Below are 13,667 nucleotides of genomic sequence, written 5' to 3' on the forward strand. Positions count from 1 at the left end.
TCCCGATTATCAACGGAAACGATGCTTTTCTTTTGGAGTCTTCCTATTTTCACAGTAGTATATTTCTATTTTTACAGTAGTAGCCCGTGCCCATACTAAAATTAATGCGCCTATACTACCGTTCCCAGTAAGCTATATTAAATTATAGTGTAATACCCTAGTGTATTATATACTTAGTAAAAGAATATAATATAAAGCTTTAACTTTATATTTTTTTAGCTTTATTATTAAATATTATAATATTTAATATTATAATTTATATTATAATAACTCCTCCTTAGGTAATAATCCCCTTAACCTACTGCTACTATTAAAGCTTTCCTAGGGTACTAGCCTTAATAAAATTAATACTTTTTTTTATTATTAAATATACTAGTATTAGTAAAGGTATTAGTTATTAAAGTTAAAGATAGCTTTAACCTTAAATAACTATAAGTTTATAAATTTTATAATAAAAGAGTAATAATTTAAACTAAAGATAATATTAAGTATTTACTACTGTTTTTATATATTAAAAAAGTATTATAGCTGCTTATATATATATTAAAAATATTATAATAAGCTAAAGATGTTATAAAGGTATTATAATAAGCTAAAAAAATTATAAATACTTAATATAATATTATATTATTATTAATAATATATAACTTATTTAAAGATTTCTTTAGCTTTTTATAAATATTTTATTATTATAATAGTATTACCTTTTATATTAAAAAAAGTATTAATCTATAGGTTATTAATAATATAAAAGTTTAAATATATTATACCTTTATTTATAATTATATTAATACTTAAGCTTTAAAAAGTACTAAAATTTAATAATTTTTAATTTAATAAATAAAATATTTTTATAAAATTATAGTAATAGTAAAAAAAAGCGTTAATTAAAAGTAATTATACTATATTATTTATAATAAATATAATTATCTACTGTTTCTTACCTCTTTAGTATATAATATATATTATTAATATACCTTAGCTTAGTAATAATAAAAATAAAACTTAATAAAGTACTAGGCCCTACCTATATATAAAATAATAAAAATTTTAAAAAACTTTAATACTACTATTATTAAACCTACTTTTTTTTATTAATTAAATATATATAATAATAAGTAGAAGATTAAAATTAAGGTATTTAATAGCTTATTAATAACTTAAGTATAAATTAAGTAGTTTAAAAATAATAAATTTTATTACTATATTAAGTTTAATATTAATAATAAAGTTAAAAGCATTTTATAAACTTATCCTTAGTTAAAGATAATATAATATTAATTTTTAAAAATCCTTAGCCTTAATAATATATATAAAATTAATTAATTTTATATATATTTTTTTAAAGTTATAAATATTATAAATTAAAAGTTAGTAATTAATTTTACCTTTAGCTTTATTAATATAAAATAAAAAAATAACTTTTTTTAACTATATAAATAACTTAAGGAATTTTATTAAGACTTTTATATATTAACGTTAACTATAATAATTATAAATAAAAAAATAGGATTTAAAAATATACTTAAAGCTATATTTTCTAATATTTAGTAGTAATTATATATATATTATATTACTACTAATATTAATATAAAAATTTAATTAAAATAAAAAAGTAAAAATAGTAGTAGTAATAATAAAACTAATAATAATAAGCCTAAGGTTACTAAAGGTAATAAAGACCTCTTTAAGGTTTAAGCTTATATTAATAATACTACTATTAAAGTTAATAATAACCTTACTGCCTATACTACTAAGTAAAAGATTATTAAATATAACTATACTACTTTACTACCTACTGCTAACCTTTAGTTTTATAAAAATATATTTTATACTTAAAAGTAAGTTATTTATACTAAAGATAAAAATAGCTTTTACTAAGTATAAGTAAAAATAAAGGTAATTTATAATATTAAATAAAACTATATTTTATAATATATTTTAAGGGAATATATACTATAGTAGAAGTAATAGGCTTATTACTTTATTAAATAATATTATAACTTTAGCTAAAAAGTTAATAATTTTATTAAAATAGTTTATAAAAATATAAAATTATTTTTTATTACTAATATAAGTAATTTTTTATACTTTTATAATATTATTACTTTAATATTATAAAAAAAAAAATTATAATTAAAAAGTAGCTAAAATATAAATATAATAATAATAGTATTTTATTTAGTAATAGGATTAGCTAAGTAATATTTTAATAATTATTAATTATATTACTATTAATCTCCTTATATAATAATATTACCTAGCTATAATTATAATATTATTAAACTATAGCTTAATACTTAAGCTACTAAAGCCTTATATTAGCAGCTTTATAAAATAATATATACTCCTTTATAGCTATATAATTTTTAAAAAGTTAAAAAATAGTAAAACCTTTAGTAAAAAAAATTTTTATTTATAATAGTAGTTAACTAAGCTTTTAGTAAAATTTCTTTTTATTTTTTATAAAAAAGCTATTAACTACTTAATTTTAAAATATTAATAAACCCCTGCTTTAAATTTATAACTTTAATATTATCTAAAACCTTTATAACTAGCTTTACTTTTTAAATAATAAAAAAATAATAATATTATTAATATTAATAGCTAATAATAATAAAAATAAAGCTTTATAGCTGTAATTATTAAAATTAATATAATAACAGTAGCTTAAGTAGACTTTATAATTATATTACCTTAAGTAGTATATAAAGCTAAGTATATACTATAATTTATTATAATTTAAAGTTATAGGCTTATAAAGATTATTATAAAACTATAGCTATAGCTATAGCTAGGGAATTTTATTATAAAGAATTATAAGTAGCTAGTTATAAAAAGAAAGGAGGATATTTATAATATAATTTATAGTAATTACTACTATTATTAAAGAATTTAAAAATAAGGATAAGGATAAAAATAAAGCTAAGGACTATATTAAAGTTATCCTAGTTATTTAGCTAAGTAATAATAATATTAATAAGCTTACTAGTATATAGGGCGTTATATAATTAATTTAAGGTATTAGGAAGTATTAAAAGGTATTAAAATTATATTTTTAAAAGAAATTAATAGTTAATAGTTATACTAAGTATAATTTTATATAAAGATATTATTTCCTAGTATATTATACTATATTTTAGTATATAGGTATAGTAATTACGATTTAGGGGGTAACTTTAACGTATAGTATAGAGTATTACTGTAAAAATAGGAATATACTACTGTAAAAATAGGAAGACTTATCTTTTATCCCTCCATTAATAATTGGCATCTTATCGAAAGCTAGCACTTCTCAGAATTAAAGATAGTATTGGTTAATATGATGGTTCGCGATTCTTATAAAGCGCATAACAACTGATTGAGACTTTATAATAAGATATTACCACCATCTCATCGCAGATGATAGCTAATATGGGGGTAGAGTATTAGGGTCTCATATATAATATTTTATTTGTTTTGATCAGTGTATTGACAATATCTGTAAATGAAAAGGAAATGATGAGAATAAATATATATTTGGGTAATGGCTCGATTTCTCTACTTAGAATAAAGAGATTCTTAGTTCACAAGATCTAACATGAGTCTGGGCGATGGTAGAGGAGAAAGTACCATGTTCATTCAGTTCCTTCTTAAGGCTAGGCGTGTAAAATATCATTGTATTAATATGTCATTCTAAATATTCGAGCGAGCGCGCTATGAAAGGAATTTTTGTATCTATCTATTCGGGGTTGGAGAAGTTATAAATGAGTGATCGAACATATCCTAGCTAAGGATAAGTAAGATAAATGGAATCGGCTAACAAGCTTTCGTGAGTGTAACGTTAAATGCCGCATTCCTGATGTGAGTGACTTCATCATTTGATCCATAACTGAACAAGAAATCTCCTATGCTGAGATAGTTATAGGCGGCCCGGTCCAATTGAGCCCACGACTGACAGCTGCCGTCTTTGAACACTAACTTTGCGTCTTCTTCAGACTTCTCTTTCGCAGTGCTGGTATCATAAACTGCTCGCCATGACGTTTGTTTTACGCCATCTTGTGTTTTGCCCACAAGATTGGTTGGGTACAATCGAGCATCCACATACGTATCTTCAGGGAGCGACCCTCCACCGATTGAAAGAGCATCGAGGCTATATAAACTGGAGTGATGAAGTACATCAAAACTTCGAACGGTGAATTTTTGAATAGTCAGAGTATTGTCAGAATTGATGCTTAGAATAAGGCTCGAGTTTGTTGTTTTATCTGTGTATGTACCAACCAGAGCTGCTGGTAAAGTAACTGCTTCGGTCTTCCCTGCCTCATCAATTGCAGGAATTAGGGCCTCGGTCACAGCACTGAAAATTTCGGCGGTCGTATCCGAACTGACTTCGGCACCAGCTGCGAAGACAACAATAGAGATGTCATAATCTGGGATCAACCCAAGCAAAGCATGGTATAGGCCGAGGTCACCGCTTTTGGTGTACAAATCGACAATTCGGTCGTCGGCCGTGATCTGGTCGGTGCGAAGAATCTCCCAGGGTGCGCCAACCGAATATCCCCAGGAAGAAGTATGACTTCGTGGCTTCATCCATTCGCGAGTACGGCGTGGGCTAAGAAAACGATTCATGAGGATACCATCAGCAAAGGCGATTAGATCGGCAGTGGTGCTGAACATTCCACCAGCACTAAGAGTATGTTAATATCTTTGTTCTTCATACGAGACCAATGCGAAGGTAGACGGAAGGGTTTGTCATTTACCTTTCAAAGACACCCAAAGTTGCATTCCACGTTGTTTCTCCAACAGGCACGAAGCCGTCCTCGGGAAAAGAATCCACGAATCCGTTGAATGAGGAACTGTTCATACCAACAACATCGAATATGTTATTTTGGATGGCGTTAATATAGGTTTCATTAATCGCAGCATCGATGACCATTCCAAGGATAGCAAAGCCGACGTTGGAATACGAAGGAGTTGTGTAGGGAAGATATATGGGTTCTCTTCGCTTCAATTCGTCGACAAGATCCTCTTTTGTGCATGGCACAGTGCCTGGTAGTCCAGAGCAATTTGGCCCCGTGCCCTGAGGAATCTCTGGTAACCCAATATCTTGCCAAATGCTCAACGGAAAAACACCCAAGTCCATGGCAGCTAGTTCAGATTAATAACACAGCTCACGTACTGGAGAAAGGCCATCTTACTATCCGTGGCAAGACCAGAAAGATGCGTCATCAGGGAGTCAACAGTAATATCATCCCAAGGAATTGCCTCTACAGAGCCAGTTGCCACTGCGGTTTTTAATTCAGGAATGTACTTGAGCACAAGATCATCCATGTGAATGGAGCTGGTTTGTAGTGCTGCCAACGCCGGGAATAATTTTGACAAGCTCCCAACCCTGAAAATGGTATTCTCATTGATGGCTGTAGTGCCAATTCCTGATAGAACTGGAGGCGTGAAGTGGTAACTAAAGAGTGGTACATCTTCATGGGTCGATTTGACGACTAGTGATATGCCGCTAGAATTCAACTGCGAACTGAATTTCGATTCAAGAATCGCCGTTAGTTTCTTGGTGGCCGATATAACCCCTTCATTGCTACCGGGAGCCTGTGCTGGTGGAAGCACGATACCAAGAGGTGGGCATGTTTGTGCCGTGGCAGATGCGAGAGAAGCACCCACAGCTATAGCTGCGGAACCAAGATGGAGATATTTCATATCAAAATATTATGGTCTGAAAGACGGAGGTAATACGATGTAAGCGTAAAGAGTGGTGGTGGCGATATAAGTCTGAGTCTGAAGGTGATGGCCATTACATATAGGTATATACATATATATATATATATAGTCTTAGCTATACATGCTAACTATACTCATTAATCCTATTTCCCAAGCAAGGGGCGTTGTCTACGCTACACATCGCAGGACGCGTTGGTGGTTCGTAATTCTCCTGAAAAGGAATCAGCGCTAACTTCAATCAGCCTACTGAGCCTCAACGACCAGTCAATTTCACTTACGCGACCAGTGTGGCTGGTCTCCGGGGTTATGGCTACACAGCCTGCTTGCAGTCAAATAGCGGGAGAATCCTACGCTAACTACGTGCAATGTCAACTCTTTTTTTTTTTTTTAGGAAACTGAATGTCACTGGGTAACGAATTTCACAGGGGGGCCTTGGTATAAAACTACGGAGTGAGCAGCAGAGATATATATTGCAGTAAACCGTTGCAGCGTTATGCTTTTTGGCTGCTTTATCTCATTCTCTTGCTAAGACCTCTGTTCGATTGCTATGAACCAAAAAGACATGCCTTTCACAGACTCTCCAATATGGACCCATTCTTCAGTCTTTTGCAGATTTCATATAATCTAGAGATCCTGTTTTCAGGAATTGTTAATAATTCCAGTTAATGATTATTTTACCGGCAGAATATCCATACCTATACTCAGCAACTGCAGAACGGGGCAAGAGTACCTGCAGGCCATGCACAGCAGGCCGAGGGACAGGCAGCAGCAGTCACCCACTGTGCACCATTGCAAACCACGATACTGCGGAAGTCGTTACTACAGTCATAGCCAGAGCCACTGCATGATTGACCAGGGTTGTGAGTTGCAAAGGCAGCAGTGGCCAGGAAGCCCAGAACTGTGATCCCAGAAAGTTGCATGGTCAGGAGAACGACTAGGACAGCCGCTTAAAAAGTCGTTTCCGGATTTAGATGGCAATGAGAGCAGTCTAAGAAGAAGAAAGAGTAAAATTCTTGTTTCAGGAGAAGAAAAATGAAAAGAGATTGGCAATCGCCACGTATTTATTCAGTTTTTATTGATACAACATCACAGCTGGCTAGGGGCATTATGGTAAATATGCTTGTAGTGTTGTACAAAAACCCCAACAGTTCCCATCTGATCCTTCGTGCTAAATTGAATCTACTAGCCCCCTATGCAAACCCCCAGTCGCGAATCCTTCGCGACTCCCCGGAATTAGCTACTAGGGCGATTATTCGTTAATTGGTGATCATCACGTCCATAGCACACCGGCGATGGTTACAGTTCCTCTATCTTGGGAGGGACTTTTGAATTGGCTGATTTCAACATAGTAATAAACTTACGATTGTTCATAGGATGCTGGATTCATGCAAAGAAGAAAGGTGGGATATAGTCGCATTGAAAATCCTGAAATCCTACCTTTATGCACTGTGACATAAAGAAACACCGAGGATCCGTGATATGTTGACGGTTGCTCGGGTATTTCGCCATCCAACATATATGAATTTGTTTAGCCTAATAATGAGACAAGTAATTGGTTATTTAATACGTGAGGGGCATTATGAAAGAAATGGATATGTTTGCATAAATGGGATCTGTTCCAAGATGACGTATTGCTGCGTACTACAATAAAGTATCCTCGCCGGCCGAAACCATAGTCCGAGGCCAAAACAACTCCTCTTGAAATACTCATATACTATTTTCGACATGCTAACACGATAAACGCGAGCAATCGATACGCGGCAATAATGCCGATCATAATGCCTATCCATGTGCCCTCTTGGCCTGTCTTGATACTGAATTGGCGCAAAATGTCGGTCCCACGGATCTTACCGATGGAGTTCAAGTCGCTTGGATAATTGCACTGGTATTCGCCTTTGGATATTTCATCACATTGATAGTCGCGGTGTGCGAATTCATTAACCATCATGCCTTGGAAGACATAGGCTTGGTAGTCGATGTAGTGAAATACATACTTCCAGAATGGATTCAGTATGCTCATAGGGACCAAGAAACCGTTAACACACATCCAAAGTCCATTCGCAAATGCCGTTGCCGCCAATGCAACAACAAAGATGTTGAATATGGAAGAGATCAAAACAACCAGAGACTCGGCGGCAACAAGATCTAGGAAAAGCCAGAGGATCCACGTAAAGAATGCAGACCCATCTGGACGGAAATTGGATAACCAGTATGTAACAACGGAGAAGAGGAAAGAAATGGCAAATAGGAAAGGAAGACCAATAAGAAAGTTGGCTACCATAAAAGAAAGGGGGCTGACCAGCCCATTCGCGCGCTCCTGTCGGAAAGTGCTGTGATCTTCGAGAAAAGCTGGGACGTAGGCGACAGCCATGAATGACATGAAGGCGCCGCCGAAGAAAATGGCATTGATTAGAGGTTGTATGTATGACTGCTCTGTTTTGAAACGCAAGAAGACAGTGCCCATAAGGATAGCCAGTCCAAGATACATGGCGACGCGAATACCGTAGGCCATAACGTCTCTGTAAGACTTGATCCAGGAGCGGTGAATAAGTATCAGCGGCGTTTTCCATGACTCCGAGGGATCAATCTTGAGGTCTGAATATAACGACGTCCCTTCCATAGACTTTTGGATGGCATCGTCAAGGCTATTGCAAGCGGGAGAGGTTTTCCAAGCCTGGCATATATGATCTGTTCGACGGCGAATGTCACCATTCTTATCGAGATCAGTGTTGATCAAATCGAGGAAGAAATCTGCCGAGTTCGTCTCTGGTGGGATTGCGTAACCAATCTTGGCGAAATATGCGGTCGCTTCTGATACCGGGCCAAAGTAACAGGTTCGTCCGCCAGACAGCAGGTACAGTTTGTCGAATTGTTGAAACGTTGCGGAAGATGGCTGATGAATCGACGCTATTGTAATGAGCTATACGAGATCACTCGCCGTTAGCAATGCCCATAGTTACTGATAAATGGACGCAATTCTCACATTGTTCTTGCGACCGATGGCTTTGATGTAGGTGCACACTTCGAGACTCAGCGCAGAATCCAGTCCGCTTGTTGGTTCATCTAGGAAAATGATCTTTGGATTTGTGACCAATCGACTAGCGACACCAAGCCGCTTCTTTTGGCCGCCACTGAGACCCTTTTTGATGGGCGTTCCAACGACAGTATCTGCCTGAGCTCGTAAACCAAAGGCGGCTATAAGATCATCAACGCGTTTGAAAACATCTTTTTTGCTTATTGTACTAGCAACTCAATTTGTTAAGATGACACCACCGGCAATGCATCGCGATAATAAGACTTGGGGTTCACTAACTTTGGAAGGGATAGTCGCGCCGCAAACACCATAGTCTCTTGAACTGTAAGACTACCTATCAGGGCATCCTCTTGCTCAACGTAACTAGACAAATGACGAATTTGCTGAAGAGATATCTTGTGGCCATTGACCAGAATACTTCCAGTAGTGGCCGCATTTGCAGCAGCTGCTCTGTGTGCTAGCGCATTCAATAACGTAGTCTTACCAGATCCGCTGGGGCCCATAATGGCAAGCATCTCGCCGGCATTGACAATCCCTGCTGCGTCTGAGAGAATAGTCAGAGTCGCTTTTGTTTTCCGATCCTTGACAGCCACTTCCAGATTGGTCCAAGAGAATGAGTTGATCGTGTCGTTGATAAGATGCGCATTTTCCACTTGATTCATCTCCGTGTCCGTAGCCGCAGTTGTCGTTTCTATTGTGTCATCATCTACCATCTTGCTGGCGTCTGGCAATGACTCCGGCACAGGAGATTGGATGTCAGTTGGGTCTATCATATTTCGATGCTCAAAGGCTGAGCCGTGCGGTAGATAGCAAACAAACAAAAACGAACAGATTTCGCGACTGACGGCGCCCTGTGGGAGCCTATATAACAGAAGAATGAAATAAAAGAAAAAAGGGCAGGAAACTGCGTAACACGATGCGGCTTGCTCATCGGGGCGCCAGCTATTTTGTGCAGGTAGAAATGCTCAGTAAATACAAACTACCTCAATACTGATTGGGTTACATTTGCTACATCGCCGATGCAGTGGAACAACTCGATATGACAATTAGCCCGAAGGATCACAGTTGGGCCCTCAAATATAAATTCTAGGCCTTAGGTGACACCAACAACCTCCACGAGGGCGAATTTGATTTGACAACAGTGACCGAGTCTTGGCAAGGCTTCCACACTTGCACGTACTCGAGTATTATGTCGCTAAGGATGGATGCCCACCTTCACGGACGGAGTAATCGGCGACCAAGTCATCATCATACTGAGCAATAATGAAGCGAAAACTTCTCATTTCTGAGCTGAGCGGGGACTAAATAACACGGCATTCGATAATTTTGAACAAACAAGGCCGTAAATACGAACGTATCCAAAGTAGCTTGTGCCAATCAAGATGATTTGATGCCCTATCTTGTTTACAATTTTCTCTAGTCGCCGAATATCCTTCAAAACTAATCTACGTCAGCATTTTATTCTTTGAACCATTCACTAACTTTCGTAATTTTGTTTGCAGTCTCGCTGAATCACATTCCTGATCATTCGGTTCATCGACGAATTTCTTTATTGCTCAAAGGCAGTATACCTGCCAATCACTTGTAGTGCATACAATTAATTTCCTATAGTTTATGGGGATACTATGATTACTGCCAAATATTTGATACATAACCATACCGCTGTACTTCCGGGTAGACTCGCCTCGCGCTATTTACACCAACTGAAATCGATGATACAGGTACCTGGTGATTATACTGCTAATAGGTGCTAGCATCAGACATGGAACCTGTCAAATGCATCGTGCATTGGGGCCAGAGCATCAGATGCGGGAACAGCGACACCTCCATTTTCATTCACGACAAGCCACTTCGTACAAGATTTCTCATTGCATTTCTTATTGGCTGACAGCCTAATTAAGTATTTCATCCACCACTACTCCGTATGTGCTAATGGTTTGATGTATCATCATAATCGTCTCAACGGATATCATAGTCCACCTAGGAACATAGGTGCCGCTCAATATTGTAACCAAGATGTAGGATAATAGCACCCGATCCGTTCAAGCGGCTTTGCTCGCGGTACCCAGTGTACACCATCAATCACAAAGTGATTATTCTGAACTTCCACCCCTTCATTGTAAGATTGTAGCAAGTCTCTGGACTCGTCTTGCATATTTCTAGCTTCGAACCACCTATTCTGCAGAGATTGGCTAGCAGTATGAGCAGTGCCCGCATCTCTGGCAGTCTGTAGGTCCTCGACATCGTCCACTCGAATTGCATTGTCCCACACATCGGGCCAATAGGCTGGATCGAGCCAGAGATAAAGTTGCTTCAAAGACGCAAAAAAATAAAGTAGTGCTCTCAGATCTGTGCTGTGAACGAGATCGACATCAGCAATCCCATCAACGCCAGTTTCTGGTCTATCTTGCCGCTGGATTTCGCGCTCACGACCCATGCGAGTGAAAATCGCTACATTCTGAAAGCTGGATATTATTTCTTTAAAGGCAGTGAACTGTCTGTCACTACAGGGAAACCTTTTCATCATGACTTCCTTTTGGTGTTGCCAATAACGTTCAGTAGTCAACCCTTCTAAAATCTGATGGCCCAGGCTTAGATCTGGCACTGCATAGATAACCAGGACATCTGTCTCTGGACGGCAACGGACTAGGCGACTTTTGACACCTTGGCGCCATGGGCCTTGGTACACTCTGAGGGCCTTGGAATATAGCTCAAGGACGACTGTGCGAGACTCATGGCAAGCAAGGCTGAGACTCTTTATTCCAGAAGCAGAATATGAGTCTTCAGGACTAGAAACTTTGTCGGTTGACGCGAAATAGCCATCGGCCATACAGTCAGATGGCCAGTTTCCCAGGCCATTGCCGTATCGAAAGCTCGGGCAGCTACCGTGGAGGCCGCAGAATATCCCTGTAGAAGCGAAACAGGAGTGCAGAGTTACCTGTAGCTGTGTATAAACCTCCACGTGAATAGTTCGACCAATGGTTGCTTCGTGGACAGCGGCGCGCCATATCTTGAGCCGTGCCTCCGTTGGTAGTTCCCTGAAGCGAGAGAATTGCAATCTGGGGATTGACTCGGGGTTTGGATGACCGTTTAAAGGCATGGCTATTTATTCTTCAACCCAGCCGGAGGTCCAGAGAATTAAGCCAGCTATTGCGAATTTCTAGGACATGTAAACGAGTGTACTAAATGAATATTGCGTTTGTCAGTTTTAGCATCAAATGAGCAGACCAAACCCATCCAACCCATCCACAGTTAATACTCACGTGATTATTGAAAGTCGTAGCGTATCGAAAGCCGTAGCAAACCAACCCCGCAGAGACTGACTTTGAACTTAAGCCTAGGGGCTCACTGTATATAGTTTAGGTATGTACGTTTATTCGGGTATTCCACTTGCTGAGCCATTGATGCCCGTAGGAGCCCTTCGTCATCCTCGATATAATTCACTTTTGCCATAGTTGCGCCCGATGCATCATTGTCACTCTTCTTCTTTCTTTTTTAGATCTTCAAGGGGAGAGCGTTGACCCCACTTAGAACATTGCGAGATCAGTTGACGAGATGTGCTTGGAATATGCTCACAATACCTCCTTGGGTAGGGCACTGGATTAGGTATCTATACCAATCTCTATATATTCAAGCAGCAATCCTAGCAGTCCCTCACAAAAGCCTTCGGCCCTCCTCCGACCTTCTAATACTGTAAAGTATTCTTACTCCGTATGCTTGTCAGAAAAAGCGTCCGTGTCTACAGGCTACGTTACTAGCGCTTAGATCTACTGCAAGTAAGGTCTTGAAACAGGTACCAAAGTGGAGAGAAAAGAACAGCGCCGCCCGCTGTATACAAATTATTATCGTGTATAGACGATAATAACAGAATAAGGGGTTTTCTTTCCACTGTATGCGGCATGATTAACTGTCCGATGAAGTCGTCGGATTTGATCCAAGGCCGTTATGCCTATGTCAAACTAGTCAAGTACCTAGTACCAAGGCTGTAGAGCCGAAGAGCAGCACTGCATATCACTGCGATATAAAGTGTGCTGTTCCTCAGTACCAGTCGGTACCTACGTAAGGTATAAATGACCTCTTAAAATACGTACCAAAATCATGTATCCTATATAGTCACAGCAAAAAGAAAAGATTGGGAAGACTGGGAAGGTCCAGTGACTACATTACCACGAAAGTCGCTGGAGAGAAGAATCAAAAGGGAACTAAGTATTACTCATCGGCATATTGCCAGAAAAGGGAATTCTGGCATCCGACTAGAGAAATAAGCTATGGAGTTATGGTGTAGGAAGACGCGGTCTATCACTGGTATTCAACCGGAAGAAATACTCGGTCCGCACCCCCGAACCCAGTCGATGCAAAAGTCCGTATTACAACAAGAATAAATAGCTATCCTTGGCAGTAGAGCTAATGCGGTACAGCACCGTATAAGGCAGGTCAGTATAGCAAGACTGAAACTAATTATAACGACTCTTCAAGTATATATTAATATTATTTTCCCTGCTCTGCCCATTTCTTCTCTCTATCTACTCCTGCAAAGTAACATAAAGAACTTGGTATTTACTTACTGAGCAAGTATGTCGTTACTTCGTACCCTGAGTTCAGCTGTCCTTTTGGCACTTCGTGCCTCTAGTAAGCAGATTATTCTGAATGTGAGTTTATTCTATACTTCGTCATGGAACGTATGTCTAAAACTGTTGATAGTTTGATGATATTACTGTATCGAATGACCATGGCTGTGCCAATTCAACCTTGATTGACACGTCACCATACTAGGTAAGTTTGTTTTTAACTTTAATTATTATTTGAACTCAAGCAAATGAGTCCTAGGGCATAGCTATTCCAGGTCTGGTCCTTAATGCTACCTGTCACGACCTGGCTCTTATGGTCGCGACAATGGGCCTACAGGGTAGTCGGTCCCGGATAA

General features: G+C 37.7%; 4 protein-coding genes across 4 annotated transcripts; all 4 read right to left on the reverse strand.

The window, feature by feature from the left end:
* Positions 1-3,677: 3,677 nt before the first annotated feature.
* M431DRAFT_150549 (hypothetical protein) lies at positions 3,678-5,688 on the reverse strand (the record flags this gene model as incomplete). The annotated part of the gene is made up of 3 exons (XM_024912819.1): positions 3,678-4,666; positions 4,740-5,127; positions 5,178-5,688. 3 exons carry the CDS (start codon positions 5,686-5,688, stop codon positions 3,799-3,801), a joined length of 1,767 nt encoding a protein of 588 aa, XP_024771155.1. The 3' UTR covers positions 3,678-3,798.
* Positions 5,689-6,410: 722 nt separating this feature from the next.
* Positions 6,411-6,629, reverse strand: M431DRAFT_93744 (hypothetical protein; the record flags this gene model as incomplete). The annotated part of the gene is made up of 1 exon (XM_024924506.1): positions 6,411-6,629. The coding sequence occupies one exon, from the start codon at positions 6,627-6,629 to the stop codon at positions 6,411-6,413; it is 219 nt and encodes a 72-aa protein (XP_024771156.1).
* A 794-nt stretch (positions 6,630-7,423) lies between these two features.
* M431DRAFT_93233 (hypothetical protein) lies at positions 7,424-9,405 on the reverse strand (the record flags this gene model as incomplete). Its single annotated transcript, XM_024924452.1, has 3 exons — positions 7,424-8,629; positions 8,693-8,951; positions 9,023-9,405. 3 exons carry the CDS (start codon positions 9,403-9,405, stop codon positions 7,424-7,426), a joined length of 1,848 nt encoding a protein of 615 aa, XP_024771157.1.
* Positions 9,406-10,592: 1,187 nt separating this feature from the next.
* On the reverse strand, positions 10,593-11,921 carry M431DRAFT_511542 (hypothetical protein). The gene has a single exon (XM_024919675.1). It carries the CDS (start codon positions 11,841-11,843, stop codon positions 10,743-10,745), a length of 1,101 nt encoding a protein of 366 aa, XP_024771158.1. The 5' UTR covers positions 11,844-11,921; the 3' UTR covers positions 10,593-10,742.
* Positions 11,922-13,667: the final 1,746 nt, after the last annotated feature.

This window comes from Trichoderma harzianum, assembly GCF_003025095.1.
Source record: "Trichoderma harzianum CBS 226.95 unplaced genomic scaffold M431scaffold_12, whole genome shotgun sequence".
NCBI lineage: Eukaryota > Fungi > Ascomycota > Sordariomycetes > Hypocreales > Hypocreaceae > Trichoderma > Trichoderma harzianum.

What these genes read in the sequence shown, in the direction of transcription:
- M431DRAFT_511542 (XM_024919675.1), bottom strand. Translation starts at nt 11,843, where the DNA reads ATGCCTTTAAACGGTCATCCAAACCCCGAGTCAATCCCCAGATTGCAA.